This window comes from Pteropus medius, unplaced genomic scaffold (genome assembly GCF_902729225.1).
Source record: "Pteropus medius unplaced genomic scaffold, Ma_sr-lr_union100, whole genome shotgun sequence".
Taxonomy (NCBI): domain Eukaryota; kingdom Metazoa; phylum Chordata; class Mammalia; order Chiroptera; family Pteropodidae; genus Pteropus; species Pteropus medius.
In genome coordinates, this window is record NW_024351073.1 from 20,616,107 (window position 1) to 20,643,515 (window position 27,409).

Consider the following 27,409-nt stretch of genomic DNA (forward strand, 5'->3'; position numbering starts at 1 on the left):
TAACGCAACGGTTTTTGCATTAGTTATGGTCAGAACTAAACGAGATCTGCACCTCTTCAAACATTCCACTTTCACCTTCATCCTTGATGAAAGCATTCCTGGCCAAAAGCTTTCACTCTGGGCCTTCGTGCACCGGTCTAGGACTTTGCGCGCCAGTGGTGCAACGCGAACACCCCAGCCCCGCGCCTGATCCGCCTCCGCAAAGTTCCGACACGAACAAAATAGAACCACGGTCCCGATTCCACGACCGCCCGCGGCAGTATTCAGGCCACTCACGCCTACTCTGAACTCTCGATTTTCTCCAAGTGCACACTTCGGCGCGGGAAACTCTGCTAGGAGCCAGGAAGGTGCAGAGGAAAGGGACGCGAGGGCTCCCCCCTACGGTGGCCCCGCGCCAGAAACCCAAGCACAGCATTTCAAATGCACGAATTCAATACCCAGCGCACTGAAGCCGGGATTACCGCAGCTGCCGCCACCAGATTTGCCGTGCAACGGATCCTCCTTAAAAGATTTAAAAGTGGACGCATTCCAATTATAGGATCTCGAAAGAGTCCGGTGTTGCTTTTCACCGCTGCTCTCTCCCGTCGCGGGTAGGTAATTTGCGCGTCTGCTGCCTTCCTTGGTTGAGATAGTCGATTAGGCTCTATGAAACCATACCGGATTTCTTATCACGGGGATTCCATGTCATTGTAGCCGCCATCGTAAGGCACTACGACTTCCACATTAAATTAGTTGACAAGGCTGTGGGACGCGCGATCGATCTAAGTTATCTAGAACCACCAGAGAGGCTGGTGCTCGTAGACATAGATTAATTCTAGAATTACTACGGTTATCCAGATAGGAGCGGAACATGCGATCAAAGTCATTCGCAACATCACCCAACCAGCCCAAGCGTTTGGATGCCCGGGGTTAACTTTAGCGACACGCACATGCTACCGCAAGATCAACCAGGTTGGGTTGACTGAGTGCAAATGTGCGTGAGACGAGGTCAGACAGTGAATCGGTCCCACCTCGTCCTGTCTCCCCAGCCAGCTCACAGGCAGGTGCAGAGGTAGGAAGTAGGGCGCAGCAGCGGCAGCATATCAATGGGTGTCCTGTCGTCAGGGCACAATGCAGAGAGAAGCAGTGGGAGATACTGTGCTCACATAAGTAAGAGTTGCTGCACAGCCCTCCAAAAACACAGTAACCTGCCGGCCACCACATATGCAGCAATAGACTGGGGTAGGAAAGACTTGTCGGCACACTGCTGCCAGCAAGGTGCAGGGCCTTAAACTGCAATCGATACCCACGTGGGTGTGAACCATAACTAGGTGGGCTCTCCTGACACATGGACCAGCTGCTCACAAAGGTGACCTTACCCTACGTGGCCCAATAGAGTTGTGGCAAGACTTGCAGCACCTGCTTGCCATTAGGGGGGCTGGCAGTAGGGTGAGGGCAGACATTGGAGACCCAGGAGCTCCACTTAGGGAGACTGAAAAACGCACCTGAATAAGAGCAGACAAAGATTCTCAGAAGACCCCATCCTTCTGAATGAGAAACCAACAAACTCAAAGCTAAGCAAACACAACAAACCTAAATCACGCTCCTGGCTCTGCCTAACACAGAGTCCAACTCAAAAGTGGGACTCACCAGGCCTCTGCAAGATCAAAACTATTTTTGTTGTAACACTAAGACTTTGTCTTTTACTCCCATTGTCTTGCCAGTGTTACAGTAAAGAGTTCCAGATGCTACACTAGACAACTGATTGAATGTACCCACAGATGAAAAAAATCCAGCTGCCTCCCATTAAACCAGACATTTAAAAGACTTGTAAATAAAAAACAAATCTACTCTTCTCACCAATATTTTGGGTTTAGAGTACATAATTATTTCATGAAAAAGAATATTTCCAATTTTTAAAGTGTCTTACATGAAAAATAAAAAGCTCTTCTTAGTCTTCATGTTTTTAAAAGCATAAAGGGATCCCAAAACCAAAAGTTTGAGAACCACTGTTCTATAGTATGTGTACACACACACACACACACACACTTGCTCATGGAACCTTTGGAAAAAAATCAGAATATTTATGGTTCTCTCGAAATACACATATACACATTTTTTCATTATTTTATCAGAGGTTTCACAAGCCTCGACTGATTCTATAAAAGGAAAGAGAAAGGAACGTTAGACATCTGAATCACCTTGTTTTAGAATCACGGAAATCTTTTACATAATTGTAAAATAAAATTATATCGAAATGGAAAAAAAGCAACCCTTCAGTCAAAAATAAATCAAACAAATGAACCTGAATAGTAAGCTCAACCACAGAAGATTATTATTTTAGAGACTTTAAAACAATAACATGATCGATCCTACATCCCTCGTAGGCTATATCCTAAGAAAGAAGAATTGCAAAGAAATTATAAACAGAATTCAGTAATCATTTTAATAGCAATGACACTAATAGTCATTTTAATACTTGGAGAATAAAGGAAATAAGTAGTGTGACGGTTGAATTGTGATTATGTGTTTTTTGTTAAGAAGTTAATTCTCAGACTACATTAAGTATTCATGGATAAAAAGATATATCTGGGATTTGCTTTAAAATAATCCAGAAGTGTGGAAGGGGAAGGAAAGGGTTAAGACAAAAGAATTATCAGCCATATGCTTGTATCTGTTGAATGCTGGTTATATGGAGGTTTATTATATTAGTCTATTTGGGGAGTATTGGCAACTGTACATAATAAAACTTTTTTAAAAATAAGGAAAGGTTAAATGTACAATTTGCAAATATCACGCTGAACTTTTATTTTACTGACGCTACCAAGTCTGATTTTACTAATGAAGTTCTTTAGCATGTGATCTATATAGTACATAAATTTGGAAACTCATGTTAGCAATTTTCTTATTTCACTGGTCATGTTTTTTCACTGGCTTTATATTCATCAGGAAAAGCAAGCAGAATCAGATTTAAATCATATGTCTCAACATTCCTAAAAGCCCATTTCTGTACAACCAACAATCCAATTCTAATTTAAAACCATTTAATCTAAATGTCTCTAATATAGAATTTGATCTAAAAAACAATATCACAAATCTTTTACAGTATCAACTGTCTTCTCCCCACATGTTGATGTGATTAAATGAGTTTTGTTCAAAAGCACTGTATGTATAAATATTCCCCTAAATGAAAAGGCAAAAATTGTTGGTGTAAGTCAACTAGAACAGTGTTTTAAGCTCTAGCTATAAAACACGTGTAAGGCAAACATCCAGCTGTTTAGCAGGCCCTGAGCCCTGCTTAGACTGTGTCATGGGCATATCCACACCTTATTAGGGAACTGGAGGCCAGGAAAAGCTGTCAAAGAGAGGCTGCACCTGCTCTCGTTCTGTATCTTCAGCTAAATTTCTTTGGCTAATCTATATGTAGTGTAGTCTAGAAGGAATGAAGCTTCCCTGCCAATCTATGTTCAGCAGAAAAATCGGAAACAAGGCACAAATTTACAGAGCTAAGCACTTATTCTGCAAGGGTACATAAGAAACTACTGCTACCTTTGGTGGATCAGAGTTGAGGAAAAGAAGTCTTTTCCTTATTTTATATGTGTGATGTCTACAGTATATAAAATTGTGTGGCATTTTGCCAGTCTCTTACTTTTAAAATCAATTGTTTCCTATATACTTATGTACAAAGACACGTATAAGAATGTTCGTAGCAGCACTATTCATAATAATACCTCCAAGATGGAAACTACCCAGGTTGCTTATCAACGGTAAGAATGGATATATAAATCTTGGTATATTCTTTCACATAATACTATATGTCAATGAGAATAAATCAACTAAATAAACCACAATTTGGACTTATCTCATAAAGCGATGTCGAGTGATAAACAATCCAGACACAAAGAGTACCCATTATACAATTTCAGATGTACAAAGTTCAAAAACAGGAAAAATTTACACACATCATTACAAGTGATTACCCTCTAGGGGAAGGAGCAGTAAAGACTGTAAGAGATCTAAAGAGGACCTAAGGTTCCAGACCAAGATGAAACACACACTTCTCTCTATTCCTCCTGCCAAGAATGGCTAAAAGAACCAGGACATTATATATAAAACAAACATAAGAAGACTCTAAAGGTAAAGAGAAGGCAGACCAGCAAGGCTGCTGAGAGCCCAAGGAACCACATAGCAGTTCCCTGGGTTTGCATTTTCCTTCATGTATCCTGGACTGGTGGCAAAGGTGGAGAAGCTGGCAACCTAGAAAAACCAATGAGAAGGGACAGAAAATTTCCCCACAAAAGCCTGCTCTCTCTAGACAAAGGACCAGGAAAGGGGTAACCCAGCAAGACAGAAAACTTAGATAATAACTTCCCCTGTATTCCAAACATCACAGGAGATAAATGCCACCCAACACCATTTCTGCCAGCCAAGGCCACATGGAGAGCAGACTTAGATTAGCTAATTCTATTTCAGTTACTGAAACCTAACTATATTATCAAAGAAGTTAATGAGGAATGAGGATTCAAATCTAACCCCCAATTCCAAAAGTACTCCTTTGACTTTATCTACTTCCTCCCCAATCGTACAAGTTTTCTTGAATTTTTTCCTCCATAATAATGTCAGTATTCTATATATCTTTACCATCTACTCTTCCAACTTTATTATATTCTCCAAGTGGAACAGGAGATGGTTCCCTCTAGTAAAATACACTATATTATTAAAAAATATAAGGATAAAAATAACTAGGTAATACAGCAAATTAAAAAGTAGTTTCATCACTAGTGAAGCCGGACAGTTCTCTATTTTACTAAAGTTCTCTTTTTGTGAATTATCTGTTAAAGTCCTGTCTAGCTTACTAATTGGAGTCTTAACAAGAAAACAGCCCCCCCGGCCCAAAATAATCAGCAAAAGATTTGAACACCCATTAGGATGGCTATAATCAAAGAGGACAGATAATCATTGTTGGCAAGGATGTAGAAAAATTTAATGCCACTGAGTTGTATATTTAAGATGGTTAGAATGGTAAATGTTGTTATATATATTTTACCACTAAATGAAAAAATTTTTAATCACAGTTAAGTACAACTACGTACCTATTAAAATGAGGAAAAAAAAAAAACTCAACACACAATCCAGCAATCCTATTCCTAAGTATTTAACCTAGTAAAATGAAAACTTATGTTCACACAGAAATCTACATGAATATGTACGATGGAATCATTCATAATTCCCCCAAACTGGAAACAACAGACGCAAATGTTCTACAACTTGGGATGGATGAACTGTGGCACATGCCTACAAGAGAACGCTATTAAGCAGTAAAAATGAAGGAACTACTGGTACATGCAACTACGTGAATAAATCCGAAAACCAGACTCAAAAAGCTATATGCTGTATGATTCCATTTATGCCATTCTGGAAAAGGTAAAACTATAGAAACAAAGAGATCAGTGTTTGCCGAGGTCTGGAGGTGGGATTGACTATAAAAGGGTACAGGAGTATTTTGGGGAGTGATCAAGCATTCTATACCTTAATTGTGCTGGCTATGTATTTGTCAAAAATTAATAAGGTACATTTTACTGTATTTAAATTATATTTCAATTTTAAAAATTGAGACTTTCTACAGTAATGTCTAAATAGACATGTGGGAAGAACAAATGAGAAAGGATAATAACACGAAAAAAAATTATTCTTCCCTCTCTAAAATACAGTCTAACGAAGTTGCAGAGTGACATGTATCCCAACGAGCACATTTATATCACCAACCAGATAGGAATTAATGTTGTTAGGGGCTGTGGAAATCGACACTGGTCACCAAACACTTCTGGCATTCCATTTTCTGGGCATACGGTAGGACTGCACTTCCCTGCCACCTCTGAAATTATACATGGACATCTGACTTGCCTCCATTCTAGCCATTTCGGTAGGTATGTAGTGATATCTCATTACAGTTTTGATTTGTTAACAGCTTTACTGAAATTTACATACTATAAAAACCAAGAGCTTAAAGCGTACAGTTCAATGGTTTTGAATATACTTACAGAGTTATGCAACCATCACCATAATTCTCATTTTTTAACATTTTCATCATCCCAAAATAAAACCTTGTAACTATGAACAGTCATTCTCCACATTCTGTTAACCCTCCTCACTTATCTTCTTCCTCCTTATAAACATTTGCCTGTTTTGGACACTTCATACACATTGCATTATATAAAATGTGGTTTTTCATACTGGTTTCTTTCACTTAGCATAATGTCTATGAGATTCATTCAAGTTGTAGTATTTCATTCCTTTGTATTGCAAATATTTCAATTTATACATATACTACATTTTGCTTGCCTCTCCAGCAGCTGCTGGACAATGGGTAGTTTCAACTGCTTGTGAAGATACACGTTGAATTCTCTTGGGTATATACTTAGTAATGGAAGTGCTGGGTCACATGGTAATTCAGTTTAACTTTTTGAGGTTAATTAGTTGTATTATTTTACATTATCACCGGCAAGGAATAAAGGTTCCAATTTTTCTACATCCTTGCCAACACTGATTATCTGTCCTTTTTGATTATAGCCATCCTAATGGGTGTGAATTATCTCACTGTGGTTTTTATTTGTACAAAATGACTAATGATGCTGAGCATCTTTTCCTGTGCTTATAAGCCATGTACATATATTCTTTAGTGAAATATCTGTCCAGATCTTTGGGACATTCGTTAAACTGGGTTACTCGTTTTTCTATTGAGTTTTGAGCGTTCTTTATATACTATAAATACATCCTTTATCAGATATGTTTTCAAACACTGTATCCTGTCTTCAATTCTCTTAACACTGTCTGTGAAAGAGTAGACATTCAGAATTTTTATGCCACCCTATTTATCAATTTAATCTTTAACAGATCATGCTTTTACTTTGTACCTAAGAAATCTTGGGCTAATCTAAAATCACAAAGATTTTCTCCTATGTTTTCTTCTAGAAGTTTTGTAGTTTTAGGTTTGTCATTTAGGTCTAATATTCCTTCCCTTTGAGTTAATTTTGGTGTATGGTACAAAGTATTGCTCAACGTTCATTTTTTTGCCAACGGATAGTCAACTATTCCAGTACCGTTTGTTGAAAAACCATCCTTTCTCCAATGAATTGTTTTTGCACCTCAGTCAAAAATAAACTGTCCATATCTGTATGGATCTATTCCTGAGCTCTCTATCCTGAACCATCAGACCAATGAATTTTAATTTAGGTCAATGTAATGTTTAAAATTTGATTTATATGTTTTCAGATATAACACTACTTAAGGAACTACTATTTGTCGAGTTTTGACATATCAAAGACTAGCCAAAATTATCTGAATATATGCCTCCTTTCTCAAACTATCTGTGAGACCAAATCTTCTCCATATACTTTAAACATGACAACAGAGATAACTGCAGAAGCAGAGATGATAATCCAATTGTCTTCTAATAATCCAGACATTAAAAAAAAAGATGTGCAAAAACTTAAAACAGTGCTATCTTTACTAGGTTTTTTTGACTTAAAAAAAAAAAACATAACATTTATCATAGTTATTTTTAACATGTATTGTGTTTAAAGTTGTTTTCATTTCTAACACAGATAAAAGTCCTTTGGAGCCTTAATTTTTGGAACATAAAGGAATCCTAAGACCAATGGTCTTCAAACTGTTACATTCCATAAAAGTGACACTAAAAAGGGGTAAATTGTGTTATTAACTTACAGTTAAAGAATACAATCAGGTGGGAGTAAAGAAGAGAGACAGGAAAGAAAAAAGGATATTATAATGAAATTAAGTTACAAGATATAAGTGTACAGAAAATGCTTCGCTGTCTTCCAAGCCTCCAAGAACTCACTATGTCTGTTACGGACTAAACTGCTGTTTCCTTCACCTCTACCAAAATTCACATGTTGAAGTAACCCGTAGTACCTCAGAATGACTGTATTTGAAGAAGGGTCTTTCAAGAAGGTAATTACATCAAATGAGGTAATTAGGGTGGGCCCTAATCCGATATGACTGGTGCCTTTATCAAAAGAGATTAGGACTGGGACATGAAGAGGGAAAACCCGGCAAAGACAAAGGGAGAAGACAAAAATCTGCACACCAACAAAAGATGCCTCAGAAGAAACCAATCCTGTTGAGATCTTGATCTCAAACTTCCAGCCTCCAGAACCATGAGAAAATGACTTTCTGCTGCTTAAGCCACCCAGTCTGTGGTACTTTGTCATGGCCACCCTTGCAAACTAGTACAATGTCCCAAACAGAACTTCTCTCTTCCAAACCACCGGGGATGAAACTACACTAGACATCAGTCATTTTAAATGCCCCTCCCCATTACATCACCTCTCCAATCTCTATTCTATTAATCCTACCCCAATCTGTTTCTTTGTCCTTCTCGTTCTTTCCATGCCACCTGCCCTTTAAACTCCTACACAGGCAAACCTCCCTTCATCGCACGTCACTTCACCGCGCTTCACAGATTTGTCTTTTACAAATGGAAGGCAAGACTCTCTGCCAGCAAAAAGATTATGACTTGGTTTATTGCGGCAGTCTGGAACTGATCCCACAATACCTCCAAGGTATGCCTGTAATATCTTGCCTAGCTCACTGCAATGACATTCTAAACTATAGTCCAAATTAATAAGTTTTTCCTTGAGGTCTTACTTCTTGTTCCCTTTTTAAGAACTCTTTCCATTCTACCTGTATTACACTAAAAATAAGCAATCTTCATGTCCCTATAGGAGAGAAGTAAAACCCACTAAAATTAGCCTGGTCTGGAAGAGGATACCAGGGTAGCCTCATATTAATCACCCACAGCATTCCAGCCTAGAAGGTATTCTACAACTTTTGGGATGTCTGCCCAGATCAAGAATGGACACTCCCAGCCATGATTTTATTTTATTTTATTTTTTTAATTAAGATAGAATTGACATATAACACTGTTTTAGTTTCAAGTGTACAACATAAAGATTCAATATATGTATACATTGTGCAATAAGTCTAGTCAAATCCATCACCAGTTACAAATTACTTATTTTTCTTGTTATAACTTTTAAGATCTACTCTCAGCAACTTTCAAGTACATAATATAGTATTATTAACTACGGTCGTACCTTATAGCCCAGGATTTATTTATTTCAAAACTGGAAGTTTACACCTTTGGACATCATTTTTCTTCTTACATTATCTTCTCCACTACCACCCAAGCTACCTGGATCACAGGTAGGCACCTGACCTAAGATGGGCCAGATTCTAGCTCTAGGGTTTAAGAGTTGAGTAGGGAAGAGGTAGATTCAGGGAAGTATTCAGTGACCGTGGCAAGACAATGTATGTTTTGCCTCTGCTCAAAACCCTCCCAACAGCTCCCTATCTCATCAAAGTATAAGTCAACCTAAGTCCTATGTACTTGCTTCCCCTCTATTTTCGCCACAAGATCTCGCTGACTTCATATATTACTTACTCTTCCCCTAACTCATTCACTCCATTACGGTGATACAGGTATCCTGGTTATTTCTTGAACATTCCTAGCATGCTCCCATCTTAGATATTTCACATTGGCTCTTCCCTCTGTCTAGAATGCTCGGCCCACAGAGCAGTTATTTGCACGTCTAACCCCCTCTCCTCCTTTGCTTCTTCCCAAGCTGCAACCCCGTCCTCACATCCTGGCTACTCCTTATCCCCTCCTAATTTACTGTTCTCCACAGGACTTATAACAGGCAAATTGTACCATATAATTTCTTGCATGTTATTTTTTTTCCTTAGGTTTTGTGTATTTTGTTCCCTGCCCAGCTCAAGTGCATAAAATACAGTGCCTGGCTCAGGACAGGTGCTCAATAAGCATTTGTCAAATAAGTGCATGTCTGCTTGGTCATAAGCATGCTGAAGCAGTGAAAGTCGATCTGTGCTGAGAAGAATGAAGCAGACATGTCTGGAAGCGGAGATGAAAGAGCACGTGGTTCTAGAAAGACGGTAACTAGCTGTCTGGTTCTGACAACTTCCCATCCTGTTAGCCCATTTCTTTCAAACCTAAGTCACCTCAAGTTTTGCCACAGTAAATATAGAACATGATCAACTGCAGTAATTTCAGCTTCATATCTTCCCAATGAATACATTTCATAAAGCACAAAGAACAACGGCTTTGGCACTCCACTTTAAAAAACTGCCAGTAAGATTTTGTATTATGTGCTGTTGTGTAAGGAATAATTTGGCAAAATTGAAAGAAAAAACAAAAACAAAAACCAGCTCTATGTATCACTAGGCTGAAATGAAAGCACTCTACTACCGCAAGATGTTTAATATATGAATGAGTTTCACACATCAGCACTTGCTTGCAACATCTATTCCAACAGTGCGGTGCTTTCTCTTTTAAAAAGCATATATCCCTGAGCAAAGGACAGATTATTTTCCCCTTAAAAATCAAAAATCTCCGTGCATTGCAGGATCAGACTTCTAATCCATAAAATGAGGAAGTTGCATATCTATGGTCTCGGCCAGCTCTTAAGTTTAAAGATTTGATGATGGATAACCGTTTATGTTAACACATCCGCACTCATATAAATTATATACAAATAAGAATAATTCATCAACCCTCTGTATTATGAAAACAGATTATAAACCTGTTGATTTCATAAAAGTGAAATTGAATACCCTGAACACTTTAGAGATTTTTAAAATCTAGCAAACATTTAATATGAACAGCTAAAATCCACCAGGCAAAAATCAATTTTCTAACAGAATTCAGTATTGTTTACTACAAATACGAAACATTCTGAGCATTATAACATCATATGTGGCACCACTACAGGAAAGCAACATGCTATTTTTAAAAGAGAAAGAAGAGTTACACTCTGCATGGTTGGTATTTTAGTAACATTCCTAGTCAGTCTGCTCAGATTAACATATTAAAAATAAAGAAAATCAAACAATATTATCCATGTTTTTAATAAATGTTTGTAGAACTGAGATTTTTTAAATTTAATTTTATGTTTTGTCATATTTTCCAAATCTCCTACAAAAAGATTGGTTCTTTTGTAATCAGAGAAAAACTCAACTGCATTTTTAATTTAAGAAATAATCTGTAATAACTAATTTAGCAAAGAGAAGTTGCTTCAGAGCTTTCTGGCATTTTGACTTTCATGTTTAACATGACACTCTCTGTAATCCTCTCTTTCCTTCCAGGGTTTTTTCATGTTAAATTTAAGTTGACTTTAAAAAATTCAGACTTCCATATGGAATTTTGCAGTAGGCATGGTATTAAAATTCATTTTCATGTCATGACTAACAGTTTCATAAAATAAATGCAAAATAAGGTTCTGTCAAACAATCGAGGCATAATTAAAGGAAAACTCTATTTGTAATCAGAATACCTAGGTTCAAATGTCTCTTACTGTGTGAAACTTGGACAAGCTATTAAAACAACTAAGCCTGAATTTCCACGTTTATAAAAAATAATACCTACCTGCTCCACAGGGCTCTTAGGAAGACCAAATGTGCATGCATGTGAGTATGCTTTGTAAACTGTCAAGTATCACGTACAAGTGTTACAGTTGAAGTTCTTATTATTACAGGGAAGACTTTTCAAAAATGATAAATCGAGTTCTATCAACTCATTACATATATAGACAATATCAAACTCTTTATCACTCATTATTAAACGCCATGACAGTCCCACGATTTTCATTTAAAACCACCAAAATCACAATCCATAAGGTTGAAAACTGCTTATCATTTCCCCGTATGACTATACCTAAAGCATAAAAAGCATCTTCATTGATAATCAAAACACCAAGAAGCGGTGATTTAGTAATTTTCTCTACAGACTCACTAAATTATCTGAAAGACTCTGAAAAGATAAAAAGTGCTTCTAAATAACTAACCTACCACCTTCGGTATCCGGATGAGCAAACGCATTTCGATACCCGCAGACGTTTATAACTCCTGCATTCAGTTTACAAGGGTCAGCCTGTTCCAAAACAGCCATCTCCAAACACACGCACTCACAAAACACACACACACACACATACACGCACACATCCCTGAGTCTTGCTGTCAGGGATTAAACAAAATAAACTACAGCAAAACAAAGCAATGCTAAAGAGCCTCCGTCTTCGGAGGAAGCCCGCCGGACCTTCCTCCTCTTCCTCGTTGAGTAAACAACTTCTCCCGCGGCCCGCGAGCAGAGGGCAAGGTTTTAAGCAGGGGTCAGCTCGCTCTACTCGGCTGTCACCTGGCGGGGCATTTTTCGCGAAGTTTCAGAGTCAACAAAGAAGTTTTGTCGCGGGAGGCAGGGCATGTATAGCGACGGGCAAAACGGCAGAAGGAGAGGCAGAGCCGAGTGGGGGGAAGGGTGTGGAAAACGCCCCCATACCCAGCGCGGCGACAACGGCCTCGTCGCCCCCCCTGGGGGGCCAGGGGAGAAACGGGGGGCGCGGGGGCGGCGCCAGCCAGGGTCCCCGCAGCGCAGACCTCCCCGGCCGCCCCGGGTCCCCGCCCCCCGCGCGCCGGCGGGAAACGGTGGGGGGCGCCGAGGGGTCACCTTCCCCGGCCGCCGCGGCCCGCCGCCCCCCGCACCGGCTGCGCTGCGGGCAAACGGCTCTGGCGCCGGCCCCGCCGCTGTCATCGCGCGCCGCCGCCGAGGAGGGGCGCCGCCGCACGCCGCGACCCGGCCCCGGACCCGAACCCGGCCCCAGACCCGGACCCGGGCGCCGGTGCAAGGGCGCGGGCGCCGCCGACTTACCTTCCTCGGCGGTGTCCATCTTGTCTGGGGGGGCGGTGGTGACGCAGCCGCGAGGCTCCCCTGGCCGAGGCCGGAGCCTTCGGGGCCGGACGGGGAGGAGAGGCGGGCGGAGGGAGCGGAGCCGGCCCGGGCAGGTGCGTGTGCTCAGGTGCGGGCGAGGAAGCGACAGTCAGGCGAGGGCAGAGGGAGCGGGAGAAGCTGACAGAGCGGGCCGGCGCGGGGCGGGGGAGGGGCGGGGGCGAGGGGCGCGGCCTGGGCGGGGCGCGGCCCGGAAGGGGCGGGGCGACGGAGGGCGTCACTTCCGGCCGCGGCCGTGCGCGCCGTGCGTGCGGGTCCCGGTGGCCGGCCGTCTCCGGAGGTCCATGCGGGCGGCGGGCATGCAACCCACGCGGCGACGGGATTCCGGAGGCCCCGTCGGGAGGCGGCGAGCCCAGCCCGGGCTGCGGTGCACGCCCCTGGGGCGCTTGTGGAAATACGCGCCCACGCCCCCGGATCCTGGTGCTGCGTGCCTGTAGTGGGTCCAGGAAGTTGCAGTTTTGCTCGGCACCCGGGTGGTTCTGAGGCACGTTTTCAGGGAGCACTGATATGTCGCTGAAATGTAAGAGGAAGCACTGAAAATAAGACAAGCACTAACTTTACCAAGATTCCTCCCAGGGAGACTTCTGCGTTTGGTGGGAAGGACGACTTCAATAAATCGCTTAGGCTGGGGGTCGAAGCATGAACCTGAGAAATGGGTTCAGATGCGGACAGGGCCTGATGTACTGAGTTGTGGACGCTTACCTGGCCAGAGCTAAATTTCTTTGGTGTAATGAAAGATTGCTTTCTGCCGTCCCTCATAATCGTGGCCTTTTCTCTAAAACAAGAACTATGTAGAAAATGCAAATAAGAAAGGCCACACCGCCTTAGAATTGCCTGAGTAGAAGCAAAAATGTCTCTAACCCCAATAAAAATATATATATATATATTTTAAACAATATGCAAATGACTTGCAGAAATAGATTCAGACGTGCTAGCTAACTTCCATCTGCGTGAGTGAATGAATTTGGAAGATGCCTTCCCCCAAGCCTCATCAATCAGAATGAGACTTAGAATAAAAATAACGAAATGGGGTCCTCCAAAAAAGAGATTCGACTAATGTCACTCATGTTACCTAAGGCAAGAGAGCAAATTCTTAGTACAGCAACTGATTTCAATGGCTGTTGTCTTTGAGAAATGAGCATATTTAAGCCTTTCATGCTGAATTTGAAGAAGGCTCATTCCCCAAGCCCAATCCTTCCTACCTAACCCCTACTTGAGTTCACACCTCCCATAAGCTCAAACTCCTGTAAGGCCTGCAGCAGAGCACTCCTCGCTGAAGTCGGACTAGAGCACAGCTCAGAACCACTAGACCGGGTCTCAGATGTTGTATAGCATAAGGGGGAAGGGTCCTGGGAGAGAGATGGACCTTGAGATTTGCTGCAGGAAGTACTAGCATTTCAGGGCAGGTATGTGAACTTCCAGGCAGCAGAACAGCTTTACGATTGGAGGGATGTGTGTATGTGGTGGGGGTGAAGGGAGCCTTCCTTTTGTCTTTAGGTGTCTTCCTTAGTAATGCTCAAAGTAAAGTTACTTCTAGAATTGAGAATTACCCCAAACTGTTTTCATTCGGTCCTTAGAGGTTAAATGTAAGAGTTCTAAATCAACATTTGTTGAGTCCCTACTATGTGCCAGGCACTGGTCCTCACAACAGCCCTTTGAGACACCTAAGTCGCTCATACCTCTCTGATTGCCATTGAGAGAAACCCAACTAAACTGGTAGGCAAAAGAGGGGAATGTACTGTTGATATGAATAAGTTGTGACAAAGGTAGTAGTCCACTCGGCCTCAGGGACTGCTCTCTTCCAGAGTCCTCTCTACCCCATCCTGAAGCTCTGCTTTTCTCTGCTTTATGCTGTCAGACCAGTTTCCTCCAAGGGGCTGGAGAAAAGGCAATTGATAGCTCTCATCTTCAGTCTCCCCATCAGACAGGCTGAGGGTGATAATCTCTCGTCCTAAGTTAAAAATTCCCAAGAAAGGACAGTTAATTGGTCCAGCTAGGTGCCCATCCCTAAGACAAATGACTGTGCCAAATAATTAGGACCTATAAGAACATGGACACTGAATCACCTCATTAAAGTGGAGAAAGAACATTTCCCACAAGAAAAGAGAAGACAAAACAATAGATGTTCATTGTATTAGAACTCTCATTGTCTTCAAACGAGAGCACCAATAGTATATAGAAGTATTTTCGTTTGCCACACTTTTATCCAAAGAAACCAATGTTAGAACTGGTGCAAATTTTCAGTCTGGAAAAAATGTTATTTTGATCAAAAGAGACATTTAAAGGTATAGCATTCACATGTTCCAAAATTGTGTGTGTGTGTGTGTGTGTGTGTGTGTGTGTGTGTGTGTGTGTGTGTGTGTACTGTGCCATAAGGATACTATAGTCTGATAATGCTGGATTTCCAAATTTTAGACTTCCAAAATGAGCAAGAGGAGGTGTGCAGGAAGACACAGTATAATTTTTGAGCACTAACTATAACCATAACAAACTAACAATAACAATAATTAACCAAACTCCTTATTATGTCCAATGAACATCCATAGCAAAACTCGGAAGTAAATATTATACCCCTTTCACAGATACTGAGTCTGAGACTCACGGCTGATGAATAACTAGCCCTTATATGTAGAAGAGGAACCAGAATTAAAGCACAGGTCTGCCAGACTCCAGGCCTCCAGGTGTTAAACCTCACCTGTTTGCCATTAGCAGCCACCCTCTTAACACTGCCATTGAACTCTCAACTTTATACTGTGAGCCATATTTATATAGAAACTCATGACTTTGCAACAGTTGTACAGAATTGCTACTAAACAAGCATAGATATGTTAATTAGGCAAAGTGCCTTACTATAAGCTTAAAATTATTAACATTAACAAATTATTGATTTATGGCATTATCTTAAACTCTCCCCTTCCTAGTTTCTCTTCCCTTTTCATACTCCTGTTCTTCCTCTCTTCCCTTCCCATTCCATCTTCCTTTTCCTTCTACCTTTCTTTTCTATGTCTCTTCCCATCTTGCAGTGAGACACAATAGTGATGTGGGTAGGAACATGGGGGCTAAAAAGAGAAGCATACAGAGGCGGAGAGAAAACCGACGTGGTTGGACAATTGATTACGTTGAGCAAATGAGTAAAGATATTGATGATAATGATGGGCAGATCTTCCCCTGTTGGGGGAAATACTAACATGGAAACCGGGAAAGCTTGAAACAACCCTGAGGTGTTGAACTGGAAATGTAGGTATCATCACGAACTCAATTTAAAAAATATAAATAAATGTGGAAATATATATGCTTGTGTGTGTTTACATGTGATATAATATATTCCTAGTTCTACATATTATATAATATATTCCTAGTTCTGCCCTCTGAAAGGATCTACATGAGGTGATACCCTAGGAGCTCTGAGCATATTGAATGTATGGATTTTGGTTTCTAATACCATGCTCCCCTAAAAGGAACCAAGACTGTATGAAACCATAATGACGGAGACATGTCATTATACATTTGCCCAAACTTATAGAATGTATGGCACCAAGAGTGAACCATAAAGGTAAAGGATGAATTTGGGTGGTTATGATGTGTCAATGTAGATTCATCATTGTAACAAATGTCCCACACTGGTGGGTGATGATAATGGGGGAGGCTGTACGCATGTTAGGACAGGATATTTAGGGATCTCTACTTTCAATTTTGTCGTGAACTTTAAATCACTCTAAAAAACTAAGTCCAATGTATTTTTAAAGTTTTTACATACACACACACGAAATAAGGAACCGAGACTCTTTGAGGAAATACCAGATTTTAGGGCTGGAGCAGGAAAACTACAATATGAGCCCAAAATATTTTGTGACAGAAATTAAGGAAGTGCTCAAAGACTAATAGGGACATGTTTAAAGGACACAGAAATCAGCTCAAACAGGCTCTCATTGGCCCAATTGTGTACAATTTGAGCATAAAAATAAATACAGTGACAGATTATGACCTACTGAATAAATAGGAGTCCATTGCATTACAAAATAAGTGGGGAGAAAGAAAAAACTTTTCCTTTTCAGTATAATGCCGACCAATAAATGTGAAAGGAATGACGTAAACAGAAAATCATTTACCAAACATGGTAGTGGCTCAGGCTGAAGTTGTCAGCGGAGGCTAAGACCAGGTGAAATTTGAGAGGAACAGGATTTTGGCATATTGTTGAAATATTTTCCAACAGTTGCAAAAGAAAAATAGTAACTTTACAGTGAAAACATCGCCAGTGATGGGACAGATTGACATGAGAAAAGCAAAGCTCACCAAGAATGGGCGCCTGAGTCTGGACACGAGGAAGCATCAGATAGACTCAGGTGGACGGTCATCCCACAGAATATAAGGCCTGTATTCTTGTAAACTGTCAAGGACGTGACAGAGAATGACTCAAGAACTGGAGGAAGCCAAAGAGTCCCTACAACTAAATGCATTATATGTTCCTGGATAGGACCCCGGACCAGAAAATTTAAAAAGACTTTTGAGACAGTTGACAAAATCGAAATTTGAATGGGGTCTTTGAATGGTGGTGTTACATCAATGGTTGTATCAATGTCGATGTCCTGACTTCTTTGTGAGTCCTTGATGGTTCAGAAAAAGACTAATGGCATGTGAGTGGGTGAGAGAGTGTGTGTAGCGGGGAGGGGGAGGAAGAGAGGGAGGCAGAGAGCGAGAAGAGAGATTGGAGTTCAAAGTTGGTGAATTTAGGTGAAGGTAATGGCGGGGTGTACTGTCCTTGTAACTTTTTCTTAGCTTAAAATTATTCTGAAATCAGTGGGGAGGGTGAGAGGTAGAAAGGGGAGGTGCCTCTGCATGGGGTCTGAGTGGAGCCAGCCCTGATACCGAGGGTTGAGCCAGGGTCGAGCCAGATGGATAATGGGAGGGCGAGTTTCCTTTTGACTCTTCCCTTTGGACCTCAGAATGAGAGACTCAATGCCCAGATTAAAGGGATGATGTGCAGATTTTGGACCCTGTTGAGCCATTTCCTGTCTTCCGTCACTCATCACTCAAGTTAACCCAGGTGAGGTGGAGCCAGTGGTCTAAACACCAGGAACCCAGGTTAACAAGGAACGTTAACAGCAAGCCCTCAGCTGAGCTGACTGATAGGGGGCTCAGGAGACAGCTTATCAAACTGGCCCCAGTGATGAAAATAAGCTCTGTGCTTGAAGACCTGTTGTTGGTGGTTTCATCATCAACAAGATGATGAAAGGCAGAAACAAAGCACTGGCCAGATACGTAATGACACAGTTTCTGGAAGCTGCAAGAACCTGTCGGCGAAGCACCATGCTGCTTCTGCAGAGGCAACCATTGAACGCAACCTCTATACCAAGCATGAAAAACTGGGAGCCTGTGATTGGGCTGGTACTCATCCTCAAGGGCAGCCACTGCTACCAGGTTCCCTGCTCCGCCAGCTGCCCCACGTCATCGCTTCTTGGCAGTGAAGTGGGTGATTACAGAGTGCAAGGAGAAGCAGCACTGGCGGACGCTGATGCCAGAGAAGCTGTGGCATGAGCCGCTGCAGGCTTTTGGCAGCCAAGGCCCTGCCATCAAGCGGAAGCACGACATGCACAAGATGGCTGAGGCCAACAGTGCCGTGGCTCATTACTGCTGGTGGCAGACGGAGTGTAAAGTCCCCAGGAGGAGCCCAGGACTCTCTGCGGCAAGAAACAATGCGAGCCACCACTACATCAAAAAAAATCTGTGCATTAAGCATCTCGTTCCTTTCTCAGGGCAGGTAAATCTCACGGAAGGGATGGAGCGCTGTGTTCATCAGACTTTTCTTTGTGGGCTAGAACTCGCTCCTCCTGCCCCATCTCTTTGCGAAGAGGAAACACATTGACCTGGATTTTCCCCAGCAGACTTAGGGCCCATCCAGCCTTCTCTTCCTTCCGCTTCGGATGGATGTTTGGGTGATACGAAAGGAAGCAGTTTTAGTATCAGAGGTGTATCAGAAAACTCTCACCCTGAACTGGTGTCTATGTAACGCAGCACTGCCGTTCATTGGAGGGAAAGAAAATTATTCTGAAATCTTTTTTTTTTTTAATTAAAATTGTTACATGCTGATGGAACTCCAAAACAATAGTTTCCAAATTTGGATGATCGGTCATCAACACCTTTGACAATATGAAAAAAAACTATGGAATTTTATTCCCAGAAAAATTCTGTAAACACAAAATGTACACAATTTCAGAGGAGTATATGGATGCCTTGATGTCCATGCACAAACCCCAGGTTAAAAGAAGCTCTCAGTTGAAGTATGAATAAAAACGTGCTGTTCACTTCCTTTTCCAAGAATATAGCAGGCTAGGTTATTTAGACCAACAGTTGAAAATACTTGATAAAATATAAAAAAGCATATTCTTAAAAGCACAACAACGGTAAAGCAACAACCAGGCCAAAATCTAAGGACAGGAGGTAAACACACCATGGAAGTTGCTTTTGCTCTGCTGATCCGGGCAAACTTGATGAGCCAAAAGTAAGTCTCCCCCCGTCTCTGAGACTGTTAGGAAAAATTGTCTTAGCTGCAACTTACTGAAGAATTGTGCCCATGAACGAGTCCTGGGATGGATTACACTCCAAACTCATGTCACTCCAGCGCCCAAATAATCTTAAACAGTGAATTTAGTTCAAAATAATCTTGGACTGCTAGTACCCCTAAGCACCTGGCAGAAGCAACGCCACAATGCACTTGCTTCCTAGCCGTCTTAGTCTGCTGGGGCTGCCACAGCAGATCACCCCAGTCTATGTGGCTTGAAAACAGAAATTAATTTTCTCACAGGTCTGGAGGCTAGAAGGCCAAGATCAAGGAGCCATCAGGGTCGAGTTGTCCTGAGTGTCTCTCCTTGGCTGGGGAATGGCTGTCTTCTCACTGCACCCTCACATGGCCTTTCTTTTGTGCATGTGCATCCCTGGTGTCTCTTCCTCTTCCTCCAAGGACACCAGTTCTATGGGATTAGGTCCCAACGCTTATGACTTAAGTTACTCTTAATTACCTCCTTAAAGGCCCTATCGTCAAACACAGTCACCTAGGGGGGCGGGGCTTCAACAAATGAATTTTAGAGGGACACAGTTCATAACTAGCCCTCAAAACATCTCTACAAATTTATTTACAGGGACAATGAGCTGCATACAATAAATATAACCAAATATATATCAGTATAAACAGGATAACTTAAGCAAGAACTACAGACCATAGGCAGAAACCACCTCGCAAAGACTTCAGATATGGAAATTACTGAATAGAAATCATAAAGAAACTATACTTATTTTATTTTAAAATATCAATTTTATAGCAGAATTATATCTTCTGCCACCATTTTTTTCTTCTGCCACAATTTAAACATAAAATGAAAAATTATTTATCAAGAAATAAAGGTGTACATAATATTTTAAGAAACACATAAGCAAAATCTTTAGAGAACTCTGCACTTTAGCTTAAATGAGGCTACATCCGTCAGTGTGTATATGGGGTTCTGTGGCCTCGGCTCTTCTGGCAATGGCCGTTTTTTTAAATATTGATGTTTCCTGGAGGCCAACAAAGACCTTGACCTGTAGTAGCTGAATAAATAAAGTGTAATTTTCCAGGAGATACTTTTGTTGCTGAAATAGCAACATGTGTAAATGCCTCTCTTGGAAAGAAACAAATTTATATAAAATATCGATTGGGCAACAATGATACATTAATTTTAATGTGTCTGTACTTTTGTATCTGCATTTCTTGGTTACAATAAATTCAATTTCAATACATAGTACACATATTTTCGACAAGGATGTACATTGAGTCGAATTAAATCATAAAAATGGAGTACCAAGTTTTTCTTATTTCTAAAATATCAAAATACAATATCCACATAAAAATTACTTATTATTTAAGCGAAAATGTTGCCGAGATGAAGGCTTTAAAGATCACAGAGTATTTTTTTCTCCAAACTTGTATTATGAACATTTTCAGATATACAGAAATGTTGAAGGAATAGTACAATTAACTCCTATAGGCCCTCGACTTAGAGTTTGTGTCGATGCTTTAATTCTTGCAAAAGAAAAAAAGAAAAATGTAAAAAGAAAAGAAAGACAAATCACGATTGACTCCTACTGGTCTTTCTGGATGACAGTGCCCTATGTCACTCATGTGACATAGACCAGGCCTTGAGAGTTCTTTCTGAAGAAACCAAAGGAGGAAAAAGAGAAGTTGGAAGCTCCTTGGTGAGCCACACGTAAATTTAGATCGAGTTGCCACATTTCTAGCCTCATTACTCAATGAAGCCAGATCAGAGAAGCTTTATTTAGTGCCCAAGTATGCAAAAGCTCGCCTACAAACAGGGTATGTTTCCTAACAAGTGTGAAGGCGCAGAATACAGGGAGGACTCTGCTCTCTGCTGCAACATCAAGCAAGATCAGTAAGGCCTGGGCCAACACGGCTGAACCCCGTGATGAAGCAAATTTGTCAGCAGGTGAGTGGTTGACTAGCCGGGACCAGAACCCATTAGAGTCAGCAGTTGGCACCAGCCCTGGGGGTGCAAATAGGGTGAGAAAGAGGTACAATCTGACATTTCTTCATTCTGCCAACTGAGAGAAAACAGTGCAAACACATGCCCATACATTTCCTGTTCAGAGAACTCTTTTCCTAAGCTAAGTGTGAGCTATGAGTTGTAAAGGGTTGCAGGCAAGCTGGGAAATCCTAGGCTTCTCTGCCATAGGATTTCTGGGTGCCTTTAATCTATTAAAATGAGCTGAAGATCTATAAGAGAGGGATATGGTCACTAGCGGTGTCCGCATGTCCTTGGCCACTACACCTTTCCCTGGGAGGCCATCTCACAGAGCTGCAGTGAGATGCATACACTTCATAAGATGCTGAGCCATGCAAGCCCCATGGAGCCCAAGGATAAATGAACCAGGAGGTCCACCCTTGAGAGTAGAAAAGCATCAAAATCAGCTGCGGAGCTTCCCACATCCAGAGGATCCCATAGCCCAGGAATGCCTTGAATCTGTGTGGGATCTCCCAGGCTTAGTCAGATCACCCCAGGCTGGCAATGAATCCTGTCTCCGAGAACAGATGCCAAGGTGACCTTGCCTTTGAGATGTGGTGTAGTGGGCTAAGTGATGCCTCTCCCACCCTAAAAAAAGCTATGCCCATGCCTAATTCCTGAAACCTGTGAATCGAACATCACCTGCTTTGAAAAAAAGCAGACTTTTTGGTGATTGCCAGAGGGGAGGGGGGTTCGGGGGGCTGGGTGAAAAGGCGAAGGGATGAAGAAGTATAACAGAGCAGTTACCAAACAGTCATTGGAGGTGGAGTACTGCATGGGGAACAGAGTCAATATTATTGTAATGGCTGTGTGTAGTGCCAGGTGGGTGCTATAGTAATCAGGGGGATCATTTCATAAATTATGTAAATGCCTAACCATTGTACTGTACAGCTGAAACTAATATAAAATTTTTAAAAAAGTCTTTGCAGATGCAACTAAGGATCTTGAGACGGTGGACCATAAATCCAATGACAGGTGTCCTCAAGATGCAAGGCAGAGGGAGATTGGAGGCACACAGAGAAGGTCATGTGCAGGTGAAGGCACAGAGCGGACTGACGCAGCCTGGGGCCAAAGAATGGTGGCAGCCACCGGAAGCTGACGAGGCGAGGGATGGAGTCTCCTCAGAGCCTCTGTAGAAAGCATGGCCCTGCCCACACCTTGACTTCAGACTTCTCACCTCCAGACTGTGAAATAACATCTCTGTGGTTGAAGCCACCCAGTTCGTGGGCATTTGTCACAGTAGCCACAGGAAGCTAATGCTCACCACGAGTTCAGACTTCAACGCTCACAAGTCCGCTCCAGAGGCTGCGGCCGAATCTCCAGGTTCAGCCCGCTCTGCCGCGCGTGGCCATACACAGCGTTCAAGGACAGCTTCCGCGCCCCAGGGCCTCTCTCTCTAACAGATGAGTCTCTCGAAATATGCATTTCCATCTGACATTTGGGCTTCTGACTTGAAATTGTGTAGTGCCCCTAAAGGAAGCTCTTCCTTAGAGATTCTGTCTTAGATGCATGGAACCCAAAAGAACCTTTAGGAGTTGTTACCTGGCCCCTCTCACTCCTGTGTTTATAGAAACCACTAAGCTGTGAAGCTGAGTTTCTTTTGTTAATCTCTTGTATGCCTTCATTATCATCAGACATTTACTGCATGCTGTGTGAGACCAAGAAGATGAGCAGGTCAGACCCGATTCTTGTTCCCAAGGGTCACCATTCAATTAGGGACCACTACCTAGTTTTACAAGCAAGACTCTTTACAGCCTCAGTTGGAGAGCCCATGTGATGATCACCATTCCGTTAGATGGAACTTTGAAGTCTAACTAGGATTTCTGAATTTCTCAGGTTTCCGTCTTCCTTTGGACCACAAACGTCAAAGCTCATGAATTCATACACGTGTTGTTTTTGTTGGTGACGTTCTCCAGTTCCCTTCTTCCCGCCAACCCCATCTGCCTCTGTCTTAGGGAACCGCTCTGCCCTCACCCCAGATGCAGAGTTCTAGTGGGGCTGCAGTCCCTCCACTGGCCCATCCCCCCTCCCTCCTCCATCTGTGGGGAGGGAATGCAGTCTGGAGGGACCAAATGTCTTCTCTTGGGGCCCAGAGGTACTGTGTTTCTACTGCTGGCTCCTTCGATCCTCTCGCCACCCTACTCCACCTTCTGGGTCCTGGTCTCTGACCCTTCCGTTCACAGTTGCATTAACATAGTCTGACATTGATCCTAACAATATTTTAATTTAAATTTTTGACCAGTTATTCAGAAGCACTAAAATCATATATCTAACCCTGACCGAGTACTCGCTGAGCACCAGGCGCCGTCCAACAAACTTGGCGCATATTAATTCATTCCATTCTCAACACTCGCATGAGGTCAGAGCCGATGGAACGCTTAGGTTCGGTGTTCTCCAGCTCCCGCGTCTCCGAAGTGGCTGCTCTCAGCGTCAGGCTCCATACGTGTGCTGGGAACGTGCACCCCCACTCACGGGAGAAATTCTACGTCGTCATCAGAGGTGGCCCCGCTGCCCGTGTTTCTGAGTTCGGATGTGTGTTTAACCTCACCTACTTCCTCCCCCTCACTTTCCTCCCTGTGACGCTCCAGGTCCCACTTCCTCCTGGGAGGCCCTCATGGTTGTGTCCCTACACTGCACAGTGCCTCACTTCCTTGTTAATAAGACTGTGGGGATACGCTCTAGATCTGCCTAACTTCTGAGTAGTCACAAAGAGACTGACTATACAAACGGACGACAGCCCACTCACATATGACAACTGAACTCTGCCCCACAGGCCGCTGCAACCAGCCCAGGAACCTCTGAAGCAATTGGCCCAGGACAGTGAGCACTTAATAACTGTCAGCTTTCTTAATTTTTGTCCCCTCTTCCAACTTAGGACCAACCAGACAAAGCCAAATATGCTTTCCTAACCAATCACACAGGAATCTCCCACCCCTTCTACTTATCCCTTCTCCGGCTCCCCTGGCCAACAGCCACCAATCAGAGCTTCCCCATTCCCTTGCCAGCCTTTGAGTCTCCTCCATACAGTAAACACTGGGGAAGTGACCGATTCTTTCCTGTAGCTAACTCTAAGTGAACAGTCTTTGGTTTTCTCGTTTGGGTGGTCTTTGTTCATTCCCACACCGTTTTAGCTGGACCAGTCCTTACATCTTTCTGTTTGTGCTCTGCCTACCCCTTGCCCTTCAGATGATCTTCACCACTCTCTGAGACCTGTCCCCCAGCCTCAAATCTGTCCCATTTCAACTGGAATGACCCTGCCCAATAAGCAACAGCCTTTTTCTACAGTGACTCATCAACTTCCTCATCAGGCCACTGGATTCCATGACAGGTGAGACCTCCAATCACTGCCGTGACATCCACAGAGTCTCGACTTAGTCCCAGTACTGGGATGCAGTTGCCATAGGAATAGACGCAGCAGGCTGGCGGGAAAGTGACTTCGCAGCAGCGGGCCAGCGATAAGGAGGGGCTGGCTGGGCCTGCCGTCAAGTCCCCGCTGCTCACCGCCCCGCCCCCCGCCCCGCCTCCACCTCCTCCCACTTTCCCAGACCCCCGACCCCTCCAGAGCAAAAGGAGGCTGGGGCTGGGGATTGTCTCGGTAGATCGCTCCTGGATCCTTGGTTTAGCACATTTGCGACGTCGACTGCTAATGATTGGCGTCACTTGGTTGTGCAGCTTAGACTGTGTTGCTTAGCAACGAAATAACAAATAGCGTAAATCGAATCTCTATTGAATCTGCTCGAACGCCTGGTTAACACAGACGCAATCTCAGAGCGGCAGAGCCAAAGCAGGGGTGGAGGCGGTCAGGACCGTTTTAAATGAAGGATTAATGCATGCAGTAAAAATACACGAAGCTTAAGTGCGCATCTGGATAAATTGTGACGACACCCAGATCAAGGCAGAGAGTATTTCGAGGACCGCACAGAATTCCCTCCTGCCTTTCCCACTCAGTCCTCACTCCCCAGGGGCATCACTGTGACCTCCATCACCAGCAATTTGTTCCGCTTTTGAAGTCCAAGTGAATGGATCAGACAGTGAGGACCCTTTGCGTCTGACTCACTTCACTCATCGTTACAGCCGTTGAGATGCCCTCATTGTTCCCTCCAGCTATACACACGACACACCGCACCCCCCCTCTTTTGGGGGGGGCATACAACATGTTTATAGGTTCTGGAGATTAGGAGGTGGACATCTTTGGAGGGCCATTATTCTATCGCGGTGTATTTTGCATATTGTTGATTAACGAACATAAATTATTTTGGCACGAAAAAAAAGTGAAAGGAAGGCCCAGATGGACGTCACCTTCCTGTTCACCCCTGAAACTCTTGCTGGCATCCGCCACCAGCTCTTGAAGCGACCCTGCCACTTTGCGCCAAGGACAGCAGAGGGAGCAACTCGTGGCAAGATGGCCCAAGGGAGCCCCAGAGGCAAGGCCCCCCCAGGTGAATGGCTCCCCCTTTTGTCTGTCTGCGGTTCCTGCAGCCCGCACACGTCTTGGAGGCAAAACCCGGGGCGCCTGACACGCGATTTCCGTTCCGGCAGATGTGGGCGAGCGCACGATGGTGGTGTTCAACCGACTCGGTGCCTCTTAAGCGCGCCGCGTCTATACCGCGGTGTCGCTTCGCACCCCCTTGGCGTGCAACTAGCCCGCCCTGCCCACGGTGCCCAACCGGCCGGGTGGGGGCCCCTCGTGATCCCGCCGCGCCCCCGCTTTCCACACGAGCTCTCGGCCGCCGCCGCGTTTCTGCTTTCTCCGAGACCCCGCACCCCGAATCCCTGCGCTGCGACTCTCCTGTTTGCTTTTCCTCCCAACGCAAATACTGCCGCGTTTTCAAACCTCCGCCCCTCGCCGGCCCCTGATTTTGAGCCAGGTCCGGCTGGGAGAGTCAGGACGGATTCCGCCGACTCCGCCCCGGGGTCAGCGCTCCCGTGTCCCTCCCCGCCCTCCCCTACCCCAATCTCGCGGGGTTCGTGGGGCGTCCCGCCCGCCCGTCTGGGCCCCGCTGTTCTCCTTTCTTCCCCCAGCAGCCCGACGTCTGCGGCGACCGCGGAGGGACGGGGTCCAGGCGGCCCGGGTGCCCGATGGCCTAGCGAGCTGGTGGCCACCACCCGCGCCCTTTAAAATGCACTCTCTTGGCTGGGGGTTATGGTTGATATCAGATCTCCCGGGGCCTCTGGGGTGCATCTGGCCCAAACAGCTTGCGTTAGTGTCAGGGGTCACCCTTTTCCGGGGCCACAGCCCCTAGGAGCTAGGCCGGGGTGCTGGTCCACCCCGCAGCCTGCAGGGGGTGCGGGCCTGGCCGCAGATCCGCGCGGCCTCGTGGCCTCGCGGGAGCCCCTACGAGCTAGGCCGGAGCCCCTAGAGCTAGGCCGGGGTGCTGGCCCACCCCGCGGCCTGCAGGGCCGTTCGGGGGCGCGGGCCTGGCCGCAGATCCGCGCGGCCTCGTGGCCTCACGGGCAGCCTTCCCAGGGATGTAGGACAAGAGGCTCGTCACCATCCCCCGCGGCTCTGACACCTCTGCCCGCCCCGCCCAGACCCAGAGGGGAAGAAGGGGAAAGAGAAACGGAGGCCTGAATAAAAAAGGCGACAGGGCCAAGCGCCAGAAGCTGTTTCCAAGGCGATTTTCTTGCGCTGAGAACAGAAATGACATAGAATACACAGGCCTCTAAGGACCAGATACCCCTTAACAGTGCTCAAAGACATGTATTTTTAACCTCTTTATTGAGCTACAACTCACATTCCTTACCTTAACTCGCCCACTTAATGTGTACAAGTCAGTGGTTTTCTATATTCGCAGGGCTGTGCAATCATCACAACCAATTTTAGACATTTCCCCCTCTGCAAAAAGAAACCTGTACCCATTAGCGGTCATTCCCAATTCCTTCTCTCCCACCAGCCCCAGCAGCCTCTGATTCTCTCTCTCCCCCCTCCCCAGTTCTTTCTGAAGTGTTACATATGTAAGTGACATCGTCTGATACGTGATCTTCTGTGTCTGGCTTCTTTCACTTAGCATAATGTTTTCACGGTTCATCTATGTCGTAGCGTATATCGATACTTCATTCCTTT

General features: G+C 44.0%; 1 protein-coding gene, 1 long non-coding RNA gene and 1 pseudogene across 7 annotated transcripts in view; 2 read left to right on the forward strand and 1 right to left on the reverse strand.

Annotated features, from left to right (window-relative positions):
* The window catches only part of MARCHF6 (membrane associated ring-CH-type finger 6), a 57,689-nt gene extending 44,741 nt beyond the window's left edge, over nt 1-12,948 (reverse strand). For 2 of the 6 annotated variants that reach the window (XM_039842780.1, XM_039842779.1), the window contains exon 1: nt 12,719-12,948. In XM_039842780.1, coding sequence (XP_039698714.1) covers nt 12,719-12,737 — 19 coding nt within the window. In that variant the 5' untranslated portion in view covers nt 12,738-12,948. Of the gene's footprint in view, nt 1-52; nt 72-276; nt 431-12,718 lie in introns of those variants that run through there. The other 4 variants (XM_039842778.1, XM_039842776.1, XM_039842777.1 and 1 more) reach the window with 3 other exon arrangements.
* LOC120586273 (uncharacterized) lies at nt 440-6,463 on the forward strand. Its single transcript, XR_005648671.1, has 3 exons — nt 440-590; nt 5,170-5,403; nt 5,691-6,463. It is a non-coding gene; the product is annotated as an uncharacterized LOC120586273 (long non-coding RNA).
* A 4,475-nt stretch (nt 12,949-17,423) lies between the features above and the next one.
* LOC120586117 (28S ribosomal protein S7, mitochondrial-like) lies at nt 17,424-25,934 on the forward strand (annotated as a pseudogene).
* Nucleotides 25,935-27,409: the final 1,475 nt, after the last annotated feature.